The sequence below is a fragment of the Nematolebias whitei genome, chromosome 17 (genome assembly GCF_014905685.2).
Source record: "Nematolebias whitei isolate Nwh7 chromosome 17, NemWhi1, whole genome shotgun sequence".
NCBI classification, from domain to species: domain Eukaryota; kingdom Metazoa; phylum Chordata; class Actinopteri; order Cyprinodontiformes; family Rivulidae; genus Nematolebias; species Nematolebias whitei.
The window spans coordinates 35,683,995-35,702,084 of NC_056514.1; the positions used below are offsets into that span (position 1 = coordinate 35,683,995).

The following is an 18,090-nucleotide window of genomic DNA, read 5'->3' on the forward strand; positions in this document are numbered from 1 at the left end:
AAAGCCATTCTTGAACTTTCAGAAGTTAATTTCCAATCAACACTTCACAAAGCAGATGTGTTTTCTAAAGGGGAGTCTGTGCACTGGGGGGGTGTGGGGGTTTATTGAATGTTCTGCGATGCAGTTGTGAGAACGCATCACTTCATCTGCATCCCTCAAGGCATGTGGTGGATTGTTTATTCTACAACTTTCATCTCTCATCTGCTTTTCGTTCCATCACCAGAATCCCACTCAGCCTATGCAGATGGGAGCAAAATTTTCAAAACTCATTTCTCATATCCTCGTCCACACAGTCCTCCTCCATACTTCTTTTCTAATCATCTTGAATTTCTCCCAACTAAATTGTCTGCGACTCGATTCTTATTCTCCTCCCTCGTATGGCTGCTCGTTCCAGTTCGTCCCCAGCCCACCAGCCGTCCCATGGTTCCTCAGAAAGACGTTCAGGCCCGCCATGTGCTGCTGTCATGGGAGCCGGGCAGTGACGGCCTGTCCCCTGTACGCTACTACACCGTGCAGTTGAGGGAGCTGCCTGACAACAACTGGACAGTGCACTCTGCCTCTGTTAACCACGAGGCTACATCCTACATCGTGTCCAGGTAGAGTTTGCCTCTCAGATACCGACCTCTGATTAGTCAGGGGTGAATTTGTACTCTTCTTTTTTTTTTTTATCTTAAATGGCTTAAAATACAGCTCTGTTATTTTCTCAATGGCACTAATGGACTTTTCTCCACTTTTGTCCCTAAGGCTAAAACCCTTCACATCCTACCAGTTCAGAATAAAAGCAACCAATGACATAGGGGACAGTGAGTACAGTGAAGAGAGTGAAGCAATTACAACTCTACAGGATGGTAAGATCTTAGAATATTCTATCTATTCACAATGTTGTACATATTTTCCTTTTTTGACCGTTTCATTCATGGTTTTATTGAGACTGTTTGTTGGCCGGTGCATTTTCTTTTAATTTCTTTGATCTGTTGAATGAAGTCATTTTTGTTCCACAAGAAAACAGATTAACTGGTGAAGGTAAAGTGGAATAAAGGAAGGGATCCTTAGAACAGTTTTACAGAATGGCAATGTGGCACCTTCCTGCAGGTTGGGGCTCAGGTGAGGCGTGTTAACTTGTGCTTTGGGGTAAAACTATTGTGAAGCGAAAAAATGAAGGCAGCATTTCAAGTCAGATTTTATGGATTTAACACTGGACAAATTGGTGACAAAGCATTATTAGCTATTTTCCCCAACGATAAATGGATAGTTTGGTCATTTCTAGGTAATGTTCGGTCAAATCGGACTCGACGCCAGAGGGTGGGCCCCAGCCGGCCCGCCCATTCAGGTATCCCCCTCCCCCAACAAGACAGATTACACCACCATGTAAATCAATTGAACCTATGCAATGTATTGACTCAAGACAACCAGCAGAGGGTGCTGTAGGGGATTAAACTGGACTTTTAGGGGCAGTAAAGAAGACCAGTTTCCCAACCGCTAATAATATCACAAGGAGAAGAAGGTGAAGCAGACATTTTGATAAGGTAATATGCCAAAAAGAGGATTTTCGTACTCAAGAGTCTGAAAAGATGAACCTGTTCAATGCATATTTACTACAGAGAGGCGAAACATCTTATCGAGTTAAATGATTTTTTTTTTTTTTAGATGGATTTTCCACAGAGGTTTTTATTTGCACGTCAGGTTCCTTCAACAAAAGAGTGAAAATGTAAAAAATGTTCAGTATTTTTTATTAATTTTTTGCATTTTCACCTCTCTTCAGGTTCAAGTTCATGTACAGTTGCCTTCAAGTTTCTGGTATTAATGAAAACCCAATGATTAATGCAGTGATAGTTTGTAAGATTTATGCAGAATTTGTTTATATGCAAACTTGAGCACAATTTCTCAGCATTTTCTGGTGACTACCTGTCACTGTTTATTTGTGTATTAATAAACAACATATGGTATGGTTATTTCAGTTGCAAGGTTATGTAAATATTTATTTATGCATTTATATAAAATAAAATGACTATTTACTGCTCCCCCAGCTAAATTCTCCTGGAGCCGGGAATGGGTCAAATATTTATCAATGATTTATGACTTATCAGCTGTGACATCAGTCATAGAGCACGGAGTCTGGAGGAAAGGGCACAAATTTTCCTCCAGGCTAGATTACTGACTAACCAAACGAGGGCCTTCTTTTAATATTTTTGTGACATATAAAACAAGATCCTTTCAAAGGTGCCTGTGCTGCTGGATGTACCGCCCTCCATGATCAGCACGTCTAGTCATTCAAAAGTTTATTCAACTCCCGGCGATACATCTAACAGCATAAGGATACCAACATTTAAATGACCTATGATGTGCACACATACATGTTGAGAAACTGTGACAAACCGAACAAATGGTGTCATACAGAAATGTAATACTAGAAAGTTCCTGAAGAAACTTTGATGGGGACTGCCATGTGGTGGCCATTAAAAATTTGATTTGACAATATTATGTGTTGAGGTTCGCTCTCAGCTACCACCATACCAAATTTTAGCTTAAAATGGCAAAATATCAATGAGTTAGTCATTTTTTTCTTTTAATCTATGGTGGCCATCTTGGATTTTTGATTTGGATTCAGTATGTGATGGGGAACATTCTCAGCTATAACTACACCAAATTTCAGCTTTATGTGTAAAAGTATCCGAGTTGAAGCCATTTAAATTGAGCTTTGGTGGCCATCTTGAATTTTTTAAAATTCATTATTTATTGGGCATTGGTCTCAGCTACTACTAGACCTGTTGCGATGAACAATAAATCAATTAATCGCACGATGAATGAAAATTATCAACCTCATTTTCATTTATCAGCTTTATCGTTTCTTCGTGTCTTTCTCTTTCTACTGAAGACACCGGATGACAAAAGGTTAAATACACGTACTCTACTCTCTCCCCCCCCCCCCCCCCCCCTTTTTTTAATTTATTTATTGTTTTAACCATCCGAAATCGCATTTTTGGATCGTTAATAGCAGCTAAGCTGAGAAGCTAATCTACGAGCTAAGCTAACAGGCCGACCTCAGGAATCAACCTCCATCTTCTCGAAGCACCAAAATTTATGGTTTAAATCTGTGCCTTTGTGTAAAAAGTTGTTTTTCTCTGCAAAAAAAAGCTGATAACTTGTTTACTGTTTTTTTTATTAAAAGCTTTGTGTGAAAAATGCTATGCTAAAGAGCTCAAATCACCGCCATGTCAGCCCATGTCACGTCAAGGGCCCTCCCTCTCCTTTTTCTTAAAGAAACACGCTGCTCAACTATCCATCCTTTGGTTCAAACAGTCTTATACTGTCATCAGGTGGTCAAAAAAGGTACTACACTCAAAACAAATCAACATTTCTTCTACAATTTGACAATAAATGTTCAATTTCAAACAACGTTATCGTTTATCGCAATCATTTCCGAGACAATTAATCGCCCAGCAAAATTTGTTATTGTGACAGGCCTAGCTACCAACACACCAAATTTCAGCTTAATATTCCTAAAACTGGTGTATTTACAGTAATTTTTCTTTTTTAGCTCAGGTGGCCATCTTAAATGTTTGATTTGCAACCAGAGAAAAATGACTAATAAAAATGGCGTCTTTGTTTGCAAATTATGTCGCCATGGAAACTGGTAACGCCAATTAAAGTAAAAGCACACATCACGGTGCTGAGCCGGTCTTTTTTAATATAACATTTGTCGGGGTACGCATTGCAATTCGAGCCGCATTAAAGTTGACGGAAGAGTAAGATGTAAAGTTAAGAAACCCTTGTCAGGTGGATAATAATAGGTGTCTGCCTTACCAGGCATTCCCCGATTAACTAATGTAACATTCTTTCACACAAGTACGACATTATGGAGAAGGAGTTGTTTTCTAAGCCTGAAAAAAATGTTTAAAAAGCCCATATTTGGCTAACATCAGCCCAAGACTTTTACACTTTTCATCACACTCTGTGTTCAGTGACTGATGCTATGCCTGATAAGGTACTGACTATTTAACAGAACATTACCTTAAAATGACCCGACTATTACTTTTAAAATAAAAGACATCAAAAGCAGCATGCTATAGATAAACTAAAAGTAACTGCAAAAAAGTAAAGTGAATACAGTAAACGTACATATACAGTAAAATGAAAATGTTATTTTTTATTAGTTTATAGATAGGGTTGTCAGACATATGTTATCGAACACAAATAGATTAATCGTATAGACGTTTAAGAAAAAGTAGCAAGAATAGTAAAATCATCATGTGGAGGATTGTATGAAAGGGTTTATTGTTTGCATATAATTAATCCATTGTCGGGATGCGTACACTGTTGGTAAAAGCAGCTGGTTAATGTGTGCTCCATCTTTGAAACCTTGCTAAAACAAAAGCTTTCCAAATGTTGCTTTAACCATCTGAAGTAATGTCTTTTTCCTGAGCTGTGCTCGACGCAGTGCAGAACTCAGCGGTCAATGCTTCTTCTGTTTGTGTGTTTGTGCTCCCTGAATGCCACAGCTCATGGACAGATTTAGCGCACTGAATGGTGCACATTTTCGAGTCGATTTAGCTAATCTATCTCACTTTTATTGCCTCAGCGCCAGACGAAGCGCCCACAATTCTCTCTGTCACGCCGCACACAACGACGTCGGTGCTGATCCGCTGGCAGGTAAGGGCAGACGGCAAAACAGATTTTTCTTGTCTCATTGTTTGCAAAATCCATGATCTATTCAGGACGGAGAAAGCTGCAACTAATAAGAGAGCGTGACGGTGCAAAGCCTGTACTTGTTGAGTAGATTTTTACACACATCCTGCACTCTGTAATGTATAAAAACAAATGATGCCTTCTAACCACACTCACACCTGAATTAACAAGTCATAAAGAGGAAAATAGGGGGCTCACAAACACCATTTTACTTTTATGGAGAACACTTGTAGAGTTTATGAGGATGGAAGAGGTACTTGTTTTTTTCTGCTTCACCCCTCTGGGCCTGCTCTCTCTTGTTCCACCATCGGGGCTTTTTCTGCATTAGTCACCCAGTGAATGAGCGCTTAGTCTAAGGGGAGCTGCTCTTCTGCATGTGTTTCAGTTAAAGGGATAGTCTGGTGGGGTTTGTAGTGACGTTCTGTTAAATTATTATCAGTTGCTGCTTGGACATCTGCCACAGAGCAAAAAGTGGAAACAGACCAGGTCTTTTGTCCAGGCTAAGCTAATGTAGCTAATTTTTTCACTTGTTTTTAAAGGCTTATGAAGCAAATCGTTCTGAAAAATTAAAAAAGTGAGAAGGCTGATTAGCTAATATTATACCTCCAGACTGGTGGTGTCCGATTCTGGTCTCCGAGGGCCACTGTCCTGCAGGTTTTAGATGTTTCCCTGCTCTTCAATGTGTCTTAAAGTTCTATAGTAGCCAATCAATCAATCAATCAATCAATTCAGTTAAGTTTTCTCAGGGCACTGAACAGAAACATTCACATACATAGAAAAGCCAATTAGTAAAGTTCTCTCTGTAAGGAAGCAACAGACTCGGTGAATCTTCACTTGGTCGCAGTCTCCCATCCTGAGCAAGCACAGTGGCAACAGTGGAAAGGAAAAACTCTCTTTTAACAGGAAGAAACCTCCAGCAGAACCAGGCTCAGGACAAGTGGCCATCTGCTTCGACCGGCTCAATTGCTTAGTCCACGTTCACACTGCAGGTCTCGGTGCTCATCTCCGATTTTTTTTTCTCGTTTGGTCCAGTGCATGCATTTATTCTTGATGCCTCTTGACGGCTCCTCCAGCGCATTGTTCTATTTCTGTAATGACAGCGACGTACTGAAGGTAAATCAAACTCAAGTATGTATCCCATCACGTTAACATCAATACAGTCTGACGCTAATGTTTGTATCATACGTTGCTGTAGATTCTCAGTCATCCAGGACATGGGAAATTAAAAGAACAAAGATGAAGCAACAGGACGTTTGTTCTGTAGCTGAATTCCAGGATTTAAATTGCACAAAGTGGGTATCATCATTATTAATACTTGGATCGATCGTGTATCTCATACCTCACTTATGTAGAAGTTGGATTAAACGCGGCATGACCATTCAAACTGCAGTTGCTTTAAAAAAAATTAAAAAAAACATCAAATATGTATCCAGTTCAGTACCACATATGAAAATGATCCGAGTTGGATTTGAAAAAAAAATCAAAGTTCAGACTTGCGGCCCAAAGACGTTGGATTTGAGCCACTTTTGCCGACAAAGCAAATAAATATCCAAAGCATTCAAGATAGTAACCTCCAAGGACCAGTTTTGGACACCACTGCTTTAATAGAAGGGTCTTTTTCATGATAGACATTTAAAGACAAATCACAGAATGATTAACTTTTGTTTTTTCTGTAAAATCAGCTCTTTCAAGCTTTCGGGGGCTTTGGGATTTTGCTCAATTAGGCTTTAATTCTACGTTTCTGCTCTCCTAGCCGCCTTCTGAGGAGAAGATCAATGGGATCTTATTGGGCTTTCGGATCCGCTACCGGGAGCTGCTGTACGATCGTCTCCGCGGTTACATTCACACGTTCAACAGTCTGTCGTCGTGGGCTGAGCTGAATGGTGAGTGGGGAAAACTTCTGCTAACACAATAAATCACTTTTACAGGGCCACCTGCTTCATTGAACACAACTGCAAATACATTTTACACTCTTCGTATTTCCATTTAGAAAACGCTTTGAAAAGCTCACCGTAAAGAATCACAACAAAGAAACTGAAATTTCTGCATTAAAAATAATATCAGCTAAACTATAATGAAAGAAATGTGCAGTTTCCGCACTTTACTCCAGTAACACATAATTATAGGACTCCGTCACGGTTGATTATTCCTATGTCAGCAGCACCATTATTTCCATTAGAGGAAAACTGTCACACAGGCCCATTCTGTTGCCAAGATATCCCCGCTGGTCTTGACACTTCACAGCAAAACATTTCATCTTGTGATCAGTGGTTATCAGCCGCAGGCTATTATTAGGTTTACTCAGGAGCCGCTCTGTTTCCAGCACTCTGTGCAGCGCGGCCTGTAATTTGACTCGTGTCGAGTCATTCTGAGGCTAATTCAGAGCCATGATCACGGTGATTGTTTGGGGTTATTGTGACGATAGCTCTGCCTTTGCTCAGCAGGGAAAGTGTTGGAGTTTGAAACATGATCCAAGTGTCTCCTCACCAAGTTGTATTCCTTTAATTACTTTTTTCCACCTCTCTTTCTGCAGCCCCCTTCAGCATCCGGAATCTGAGCGATCCAACTCTCACTCAGTACGAGTTGGAAAGTAAGTTTTGTTTCCATCTCGTTCAGATACGCACAAACACTGTTAGGATAATTTATTGTTATCCTTGTAATAGCTCCTTAAATAAATGTGCCACACAGGAGAGGTAGATATTTTCTTAATCCCAGGTTTTAATCTTGCAAGATGGAGCAGTGTTGAAATACAAGCATCGAAATGTTACATGACGCTCCGTCCCAAGTCTGCTCACCGAGAGCCTAAAAGAGCGTCTTTTTATAAGTTATCAGACAAAGACATGGTCAGACGAAACAAACAAAACAACTCTTTAACACACACACATGGTAATATGAGTTATAGCCTTTGACTTCAGTAAGTGAAAAACATCTGTGACTTACATCTCCATCAAACACACTCACACACGTGATTTACCATAATTTCCGGTCTATAAGCCGCTCTTTTCACAGGCTTTAAACACCGCGGCGTATACAATGCTGCGGTTAATTTATGGATTTTATTTGTTTATTTATTTTTTGACGGGCTAACGAGCTTCATGCGGCCAAAACATTTAGCCTCGTTACCTTTAGCCAAGCTGCCCAGTACATGTCTGTCTTGGGGGGTGGGTCCTCGTGACTCAATGAGACTACCTGTATAAATACAGGTTAAAAAAATCTGACCAGTGAAATTACCAAACAGGTCACAGTGGGGAACGGGGATCTTTGTTGAAGTTAGCGATCAATGACTTCCTGGTAGGCTACTGTGTTTTCTTTATTTTTTTTTAACTATCTGTGTTACAGACACTGTTCCAAAAAATAAAATAAAAATACAAATTTGTGTATGTAACTGGTACGTATTTAACTAAAAGTTTAAAAATATATATATGTATGTGTAAATATCTCATATTACTATGTGGACACCCACAGCTTATACACAAGTGCAGCCTATACATGTACAAATTTATATATATATTTTTATTTAGTGGGCGCGGCTTATATTCGGGCGTGCTCAATAGTCTGGAAATTATGGTAATTCCTAAACAAATAAGATTTAAAATCTGCATTTACTTTTGGATCTCATATTTCCTGTGCTAGCGAATACTGATCAAGGGAACACATAGATTTAAGCAAATTGACACAACTTTTGGCTGTTTATCGCTACTTTGCATCAGAGCAAACACTTCCACTGAGGCAAGTGGAAGATTTACAAACAGCTCTGAGTTTGCGAGCTTGACAAGCTCAACATACTTGCTGGTTTGCACATTTCTGTTGATTTAGAAAAACAACTGCGAAAGCAGATGGTCACATATTTTTCCTGTACTTTCAAACTGCAGCATTCATCTTCCCTATAATTAGAGCTTCTGTAGGTAATTGAAGCCAAAATAAATCTTTTTCTTTTAGGTAAAAATGATTTGCAGCAGAATGTTCTGGTTTAGGTCATTGTAACAGTGTGGTGTGTAGGTGGGAATTCATTATGCGATTCTTATTTGTTTTTACTGATTTTAGCTAATTGACACCCGGTGAGGAGATGAGGAATGACATCGCACTGATGAAAAAGAATCACAGATATAAAGTAAAATAGTTTTAGTGTTGTCCCAGCCCTAAATGTTTAATTGTTTTCCTCTACTGCAGAATTAAGTAAACATAAGCGCTACGAGATACATATGAGTGTGTACAACGCTGTGGGCGAGGGGCCAAGCAGCCCACCCCAGGAGGTGTTTGTTGGAGAAGCAGGTATGTGCGCTTCTTGTTTTTCCAGTCACCATTATCATAATTAGGCACAAAAGAGACATGATTTCCAACTTTTGAGTTGATTTTTCTATGCTGAAATGCTGTATTTCTCTGGAAATTATATGTTCGTGACAGAAAAAGATGAGGAAAACAGATTTTTTTGTGGCGTAGTGTAGGTTTATTGTAGGGAAAGATTGCAAAACATCAAATTCAAACCCATGATCTGAACTTGAATAAACAGTTTTAGATTTAGCTTGTTAAAACAAGACACGCTGGAGCTACTTTAAAATGAAGTGTTGGTCCAACATTGTACAAAAACACTTTACGTTGCTCACTTGATTTTGATTTTATGACTTGAAAGGGTTGTCGTCCACATGGAAACTGCATTTTAGAAGCCTCGAAACAATTGTTTTAAAGTGAGTTCCACAGTAAATTATAAAAAATCTTAAAACACTACTCTTTCCAGTTGTTTACATTTTGCTTTATGCACATGCTCCACACCTTGTTTCCTGTTTTTGTTGGAATCTCTTGGCAGCATTACAGCGCCACATAAAGGCCTGGCATAGTTACTAAGGTGCTTTTTTGTCATTTTGGTGTTTCTGTGTGGATGGCGTTTTTAGAAACGGTGCTGTGTTTACAAAGATATTTTTATAAACAAATCAAGAGAATGTTTTGGGAAAACTATGTTTCCATGTGGACACGCCCTGAAAAAAACCACTTGTGAATTATTATTTTTAGAAAGCTTATTATTTGCTGTATTGTTTTGTCCTTGGCTACAGTACCAACAGCCCCACCGCAGAATGTTGTCATTCAGTCAGCAACAGCCAACCAGCTGGACGTGGTGTGGAACCCTCCTCCTGTTGATGCACAGAATGGAGACATCCAAGGTTACAAGGTCAGCTGACTGAACTGTCATCATACATACACAAGTGTATGTCTGTTTGTCATCCATCTATCCATCCATTTATTGATCCAATTATCTATCCATCTATCCATCTACTGTATCCATCTGTCTGAGTGTCCATCTATCTGTCCATCCATCCATTCGTCTTTCAATGATGAAATATCTCTCTTACAGACAAACACAAACTCACAGATGTGCAAACATTTCATGCTTTGCCTCCACCTTTCGACAACTGGAGATGATTCCCATTAAACTGACTTTACTTCATATTTGGCCGCCACGACTTTTCATTAGAAGCTCGTGTTTGTTGCTCAAGAAAACAAGCAGGGATGATTTAAAAAAAAAAATTGTTCCTAAAATTCATGTATGCCTGTTTATCTGCTTAGATTTACTTCTGGGAGTTCCAGCGTAAGAACGAGACGGAGCGTCTGCGGACTCTTTTCATGCCTGAACGAGGGGTGAAACTGAAGAACTTGACAGGTTACACCACCTACATGATCAGCGTGGCCCCCTTCAACGCTGCCGGGGACGGACCCCGAAGCCCACCGACTAGGGGACGCACCCAGCAAGCAGGTAAAGCCCTCCCAACAATTATCAATAGAAATTCAAATTCTTTAATCCGTGTGAAAGAGCAGAACAGTCTGGATTAAGTGCAATCAAGCAAGACAAGCATTTCTGTCTGGAGAGAACAGAAACACGATGCTCTGGGAAAGAAGACGACAAATGGAACAGGATGACATGACAAAAGCGGATAAATTGGAGCGTGTACGATTATGCTCGTTCATTAGTCACGTTTCCGTGTTGGCGGCGGCGCCGATGTTAGCTTGGAGAGCCCTTGGAGTTCTCCAAGCAGACGAGCCAACCCCCAGGAAAGAATTTGATGCGACAATGATGCTAATCACTGTTGTCATCGTGTCAAACAATGTTAGCCGAACGACACGACTGAGCATAAGTTTCAAATCGGCTGACCCCAGTCAGACCTCGTTCACCGATGTCTGTGTTTTGTCTGAATTATAAAAGGTATGAAAATGTTTCAGAGTACAGGCGTGACCCTTTTTTCCTGACTCATGGGACTCCTGCGTGTTCTCCCGTCTGCAGACATGTCAAAACAATGTTCAGCTCTAAAAAACAACTCTCTCAGAGGGAGGCTTTTTGATGGACAAAGCCCTAGACAGGTAAAATTTTTACAACAAGGGTGTTTACAGCTTTTCAGTTACTCCGGTGAAGTAGGTGACAAGCAAGAGGATGCGCTTGGGAGACAGTTGTCCCATCTTTTTAGAAAACAAAGAAGCTTCAGCTCCCGTTTGACAAGTTTAAAGACAAACAGGGCAGACTGTGTTCTAAGCACCAGCTCAGCCGTTTGTAATGAGGTCTTGAGGCTGGTTGCTGTGTCTGTGGATTACCGCGACCTGGGTCAGACAGTGTTTGTCAGTGAAGTGGACCCTTTTAACCTGGTTGTATTTTAGTAATACTGCAAAGTTGAACCAGTCAATGTTGTTCAGTTTGTGTGCAAGGACAGAGACTCAGGTGAGAGCCAAGAACTTTTAGTTGCAGCATTCATACTTTGACTGTTTTGCCTCTGGAAGTGCAGTAAGAAAGGCCCAAAGCTTTAGCTGTTTGGTTTGGAGGGAAGAACGCAAACACTGAGCTTAGGCAAACACAAAGCGGCTTCTTTCTGTAATGATTTAAATTAGGGATGCATAATATTATCGGCCGATGTTAGCGTTAAAGTTAAATATCGGACATGGGCCATTCCATCAAAAATAACTCATCGATATAAAATATGCTGGTTTTGTATGACAATCCAGTGACAAGGATGCCTGCAGCGCCAGTACAACGTGATGACGTCACACGCACCTACCTGATCTGATCACGGCGAAGAGGAAGAAGTCAAAATGTCGTCGGTGTGGAAGTTTTTGTTGTTGTTGAGGACGTCGGATTCCAAATTTTTTTGGACTACGTTGAGCCTCGCTACATCGTTCCCAGTCTGAGATATTTTTCCGGCGTAGCCTTACCCAAGTTAAAAGCCATCATTTCTGATGTCATTGAGAAGCTAATAGCCAATATCACTTGGGTGAGTTGTACCAGACATTTGGGCGTCGTGTTAGCCCCGTTAGCATGATTAGTCTTACGACACAATGGATAGACAGAAACTTTGAACTTAAAAAGTCTGTCCTTCATGCACAGGAGTGCAGAGGATCCAACACTGCAGCTAGAACCTGGAACAAGCCTCCACAAGTGAGACAGCATCACAGATGACTGATGCTAATAAATAATATTTAACGCTTTTCATTTAATATAAGTTAACGTGATATGCATATGGCTGTTACTGAAAATATGTCATCAGCTCTTACAGCTGTTGCACAATTTTTGTAGCAAATAAGCCAAAGGAAAGTACATAAAAAATATTGGTATCAGATATTGGCCAAAAATCCAATATTGTGCATCCCTAATTTAAAATGTTTCACTCTATAATACATTCACCAGTCTGTCAGTACACTTGCAGATATGTCTCTCTGAGCCCTGACTACTGTTTAGATCTGTTCTTTATGTTTTGCTTTGCTCTGAGGTATTTCTGACAGAAACACATCACAGTGTTTTGTTCATTTTCAAAGTTTTTTTTTTTTAATCTTAAAAACATAATTTAAATTAAACACCAAGTATTCCTTGAAGGAATGTAATTCGCCTGCAGCCTTTCAAGCCACAGTTTTAAATTAAGATTGTCATGTTATTTTCACTTGTAAAAAAAAAAAAAAAGGAAAAAAAGTGTTTAATTTGTAAACATCCTTTACGATTGTCTATTGTTGTCGTCGTTGTCCACTGTTGTCATCTTTCTTTGTTAAAATTCAGGTCTCTCTTGTAAATGAGTCTCCGAGGCTCAATGGGATGAACCTGTTTAAATAAAGGTTGAATGAATGAATGTTGAAAATTGCAGGAATCATTCGCAGCCTTCAAAATAATATTGGACTCAATCTCTTGAAATTTAGTGATATCTTACGTGACTTGTTAGTGCTTGGAGTATGTGTTGTGGATGACTCTCGGCTACTACCACACCAAATGTGAACTTGGATGTCTGTAAAATCATTAGTTATTTTACTTTGGTTATTTTTGTATTTCCTAGGGTCACTTGGTTTTGGCAGCCATCTTGAATTGGGTTGAGTTCTAAAGTAAATCAGTTTTAGATGTCAACCAAATGATTGTTTCCAGAACATTTTATTAAAAGGTGTTCAGTGGTTCAAAATGTATTTTACTAACAGAGTTGATTCAAATTATGACAAATTTTAAAACAGAGCTCTGGTTCGATCAGTTATAGTGCTTTGCCACTGTCTCAACTCTCATTGGTTCTGCACCACACTGCACCAGTTAAGGGCTTGCCCACTGCTGGTACCCACCCTCTTTCAGACTGGTTTATGGGACCACCATGTTCATGGTTCCAAAAGGGGCTGCTCCGAGGGGCTGATTTTGGCATAGACAGCAGCCATTGATTGGCCAACGAAGCTACGTCACTGGATGACCCACCCAGCAAAACTGCAAACTGCATCTGAACCGCCACTTCCTCATTGTGTTGACGGACAGCACCACAAAAAATTAGTGCATTTACAAGAGTTATCGAAGATGATGGCGCAGCATAGCTACACCCAGACTTATAAGCAGTGCTGATATAAGTTAAACAAAATGAAGTCTGACTATAGGGCGATTACAGCCCACAACGAATCAACCTGCTAACTTAATTGCACCACTCGGGGTGGCTGCATGTTGGAGTAGCTTTGTTACTTTCATTCTGTTTTATTGCTTTTGAAAACTTTAATTCCTCTCTTTTTCTGGATGTAAATTGCTTTTTTTGGATGATTATTTACTCTGGTATCAGATGCTGTGCAGCTGGAAGGATTTTTACTGAAAAGTTTTTACTTTTGAGCATTTATTATGATGCGTAACCGTGGCAACAAGGTATTTAACAACCAGGAGCAGCTGATTGACATCTCAAAAACTCAAATACCTGAACTACAGCCCCAAATCCCAAATGAGTTGAAAAGGAGGTGCCGTGGATGGATTCCCATCAACCTGGCGGCGGTGCTCCAGTGCCTGACTGCCAAGATCCTGGAGCTGGTGGGAAACTCTGCTGGTGACAACGGGCGGACCAGGATATTCCCCAGCACCTTCAGCTATCTGACCGTGGTGACGAGGAGCTCAGCAGACTGCTGGGAGGAGTGACCATCACTCAGGGAGTAATTCTGCCCAGCATTCGGGCAGTCCTGCTGCCCAGGAGGACCGAGAGGCCCGCCGGATCTGACAGCAAGCTCAATCCGGGTGGACGGATCAGTATCTGTGGCCAGATTCTTCGGCTTCACTGTAGGAGATCCTTCCTGCCCACAGCTATCAGCATCTATAACTCGTGAATGAAACTAGGATGATGAGCTAGGACAACACTTAATTTCCCTCTGGGATTAATAAAGTATTTTTGAATTGAATTGAACAAAGCTGGGTTAGAATTAAATCACGTTGAGTTGGTTCAGATTGGTTCAAAGTGGTTGGTTGGCTCTGAGTTCGGAGTAGCTCGAACACAATGACCCGTTACAATACCCCCTACTTTGCTTTGGAGATCCCACCCACAGAGCAGGGAAACAAGTCATAGTGGATCACCTCCACCTGAGAAGAGATGAGAATAAGTGGAATTGTGCTTATCAATGGAAACGCAGCTATAGAGCTCAAAGTACAAATTAGGAGTCAGTCTCAGCTACTACCACACCAAATATCAGCTCAGTATCTGTGAAGCTGACTTTGTTAAAGCCATTTTTGTTTTTTGCTTATGTTGCTCTGCTGCTGTGGCCATCTTGACTTGACTCTAAATGTTAATAAACAAACAGATCAGTTCACTGATTGTGTTTTCTGTACATTCCAGCTCCGAGCGCTCCGAGTTTTATCCACTTCAGCGAGCTGACCACCTCCTCGGTCAACGTGTCCTGGGGCGAGCCCACCTTCCCTAATGGCATCATTGAGGGTTTCCGTCTGGTATACGAACCCCTGACACCCGTAGATGGTAATCCTTCATTTTTACAGACGAACTTTCTCTGCACAAAATCTCTTCTATGGGAGTTTGTACCAAAGGAGAATTCTGCCTTTGTTGCGATAAAGTAATTTAACTTTGGCAAACACCTGTTTATGTGCACATTTCTTAAGCTAAAAACAAACATTGCATTGACCTGAACAGATCATTTGTTGTTGTGACTCTTAAATAATCGGTGACGACTATAACATTGTCATATCTGTGCATGTGTGAGTGTGCACTTGTTTTGTTGTTTGCCCACCTCCCCTGTTGGCCGGCCTGTGTGAGACCTGCTTTAAATGTGGTGTGTTTGTCTAGACTCCTCAGTGGCCTGTGCCGACTGTCTTCACTCCCCCTCACCCCCAGGCGTCAGTAAGACAGTGACAGTGGACGTGAGGGGGAGTGGCCCCCTCTGGCTGAAGCTCAGAGACCTGGCGGACGGCGTCACGTACAACTTTCGGATCCGGGCCAAGACCTTCATCTACGGGCCGGAAGTGGAGGCCAATATCACCACCGGACCAGGAGAAGGTAGCTGCAGGGAAGTTGTAGAATTGAAGGAATATATTTTTGTCAAGTGGGGTTGGTTGGAGTAGCGAGGAGCAGTCACTGTCTCACTTGCAGTAGACGGCGATCAAAGAAATCCCAGAGTATAGACTAAAATAGTGTTTTGTTGAGAAATGATGGAGTTGCATTGAAAAGGCCATTATGTATGTATGTATTATTACATTATTATTATTAAATTATTATGATATTATGTAAGTATGTGTTGTAAGTTACTCTCAGCTTAAACCGCACCACGTTTGAGCTCAATGTTTGTAAAAGTGACTCAGTTTTAGATATTTTTGAGTTGGCTGATGTCATTTAGCAGTGGTGGCCATGTTGAATTTAATCAATAATCAGTTGTAGATATTTATTTATTCTAAAAGTTTCAATAGAACCTGTCCTGTGGGTTGAGATATTTTGCTGACAAACAAAAGGTTGACTAATAGTTGGTGCTTTAGTTTTAAACGATGATCTTGTGCAGTGAGTAACACTTGGAGTATGTGTTGTGACACTCGGCTACAACAACACCAAATAGTTCAGTATCTTTAAAAAGAACTCAAATGTCATTCTGTTTTGTTTTTTTAATGTTAGTTGGTGTTGGCAGCCATCTTGAATTGAGTTGACTCTAAAAGCTAATCACTTCTATAGATGCATTTCATACTTATAACCAAAAAGACTTAAAATCTGTTGAGTGGGTCCTGAAATATTTTGCTAACAGCCAGTTTATTATACATATTATAAATAGTTAATGGCAAAATGTTAACCAAAGATCTATTACTGCTCAAATTGTTACAGCTCAGAATACAGGTTCAGTCTCAGCTGCTACAAACAAAAAGTTGGGTTAGTATCTTTAGAACTGAGAGAAATATCACTATTTTGGGGTGAGATTAAGGTCAATTGGCTGTGGCAGCCATCTTGAATTTTGAACTTTAAAGTGTGAGTTGTTTTAGACTAAGAACATTTTTGCTTGATGGGTTCTACTTCTAAATTGCTGTTAGCCTGAGTCCATCATAAGAATAATTTTTAAATCTTCAAACTGAGACGACTCTGACTGCTATCTGTTGCAGGTCAGATACTGACTGCTCATAACCACTCCACACAACTACATATTTTAAAATACAAGTATCTTTCAATAATTGATTTGCAACGTTATTATTCCTCCTCAGGAGCCCCAGGACCCCCTGGAGAACCATTTATCACACGCTACAATTCAGCTCTGACCATTCACTGGACCAGCGGTGACCCAGGACGGGCTCCCATAACACGCTATGTCATCGAGGCCAGACCCTCAGGTGGGAGTCTTGGATGATCGCCATGTTATTTTAGCTGTCGTGACAATGTACATAAGGCAAGCCATGTAAAATGATGACATCTGCTGCCTCACAGTCTGCGTCCCCGGTCTTTTAATGGCTTATTGATTCAGCGACTGCAGTTGAGAGAATTGGCATCCTGTTTCAGCCGTGAGTGACACGTTGTGACAGGATGAGGAGGGTGATGGATGATGGGAGTTTCTCAGGGGGCAGGGGGTTGTTGTTTCACTGGTTCCAGGTAAAAACAAAAACAGCCCTACATTTCAGAAGCAGAGGACTGCTGGATAATGATGCACACACCTCTGCATTCGCTCCTTTTCTTAGTCATCAACCGGAGAATCTCTGGAGTGTTGTTGTACAATGTGACAAGTTTTGTCCTCAAATCAAAATGCATCATTCTTTAAAAAAAAAAAAAAAACTTTTCTCGAAGTTCAGCAGCATGACGGATGAACTCCGGTGCTTGTTTATGTATGTGTGCCTCATTAAAAGTGTCGCAGTTACATTGATATTTACAAGCAGCGATGTATAATGAATGATCTCTGACAAGATTTTCATAGCAAGCCGCAAGTCATCTAACTCTGCCCCGTCTGAAAAATGGCCGCGCAGCTGTTTATATTGTTGATTTGCTTGCCGTATTTTTATTTTTTTTCACAAGAGCTTTAAAACTGATGGATTGTGTAATATTTGAAGGGAGTATCAATTACTCTGAGAGCTGCAAGCCTGCTAAATGTTTTCTACCAAAAAGAAAGCAACGACCTGTTAGCTGGGGTGCCCTAACTTTAACTGGTTTGGTGTCTGAATATTTTTCTACTCCTCTTGCCTGAAGGAAAAAATATTAATTCTGTTCCAGATGAGGGTTTGTGGGACATTTTAATAAAGGACATACCAAAGGATGCAACATCACACACCTTCAGTATGGACATCCTCAAACAAGGCGTCAGCTATGACTTCCGTGTAATTGGAGTCAACGACTACGGCTATGGCTCGCCAAGCCTACCTTCTCCTTCGATATCTGGTGAGCTTTCATGTCTTTGTTAATTAAAACTGAATTATATTACATTTCAAACTAAATTAAATGCCCGCAGGTCTTCGGAGACTTCACAGAAACACATCTACGTGTTTTTTTTAACGAGCATGAATTTCAATTTTCTGCATCTCGCTTTTAGCTCAGAAAGTGGCCCCGTTCTACGAGGAGTGGTGGTTCCTGGTGGTGGTGGCGCTGGTGGGGCTCATCTTCATCCTGCTGCTGGTTTTCATCCTCATTATCAGAGGACAGAACAAGAAGTACGCTAAAAAGTCTGAGTCAGGTGAGTGCACATGCATTCTTTCTGAAA

General features: G+C 40.6%; 1 protein-coding gene across 1 annotated transcript in view; it reads left to right on the forward strand.

Moving 5' to 3' along the window:
• The window catches only part of sdk2b (sidekick cell adhesion molecule 2b), a 463,183-nt gene that overhangs the window by 417,915 nt on the left and 27,178 nt on the right, over positions 1-18,090 (forward strand). Inside the window, exons 30-42 of the mRNA XM_037691533.1 lie at positions 395-596; positions 745-848; positions 4,580-4,650; positions 6,440-6,569; positions 7,220-7,276; positions 8,857-8,958; positions 9,735-9,850; positions 10,246-10,432; positions 14,760-14,897; positions 15,222-15,431; positions 16,613-16,738; positions 17,607-17,771; positions 17,923-18,063. Of these exons, the coding sequence (XP_037547461.1) occupies positions 395-596; positions 745-848; positions 4,580-4,650; positions 6,440-6,569; positions 7,220-7,276; positions 8,857-8,958; positions 9,735-9,850; positions 10,246-10,432; positions 14,760-14,897; positions 15,222-15,431; positions 16,613-16,738; positions 17,607-17,771; positions 17,923-18,063 (1,749 nt within the window). The remainder of the gene's footprint in view (positions 1-394; positions 597-744; positions 849-4,579; positions 4,651-6,439; positions 6,570-7,219; positions 7,277-8,856; positions 8,959-9,734; positions 9,851-10,245; positions 10,433-14,759; positions 14,898-15,221; positions 15,432-16,612; positions 16,739-17,606; positions 17,772-17,922; positions 18,064-18,090) is intronic.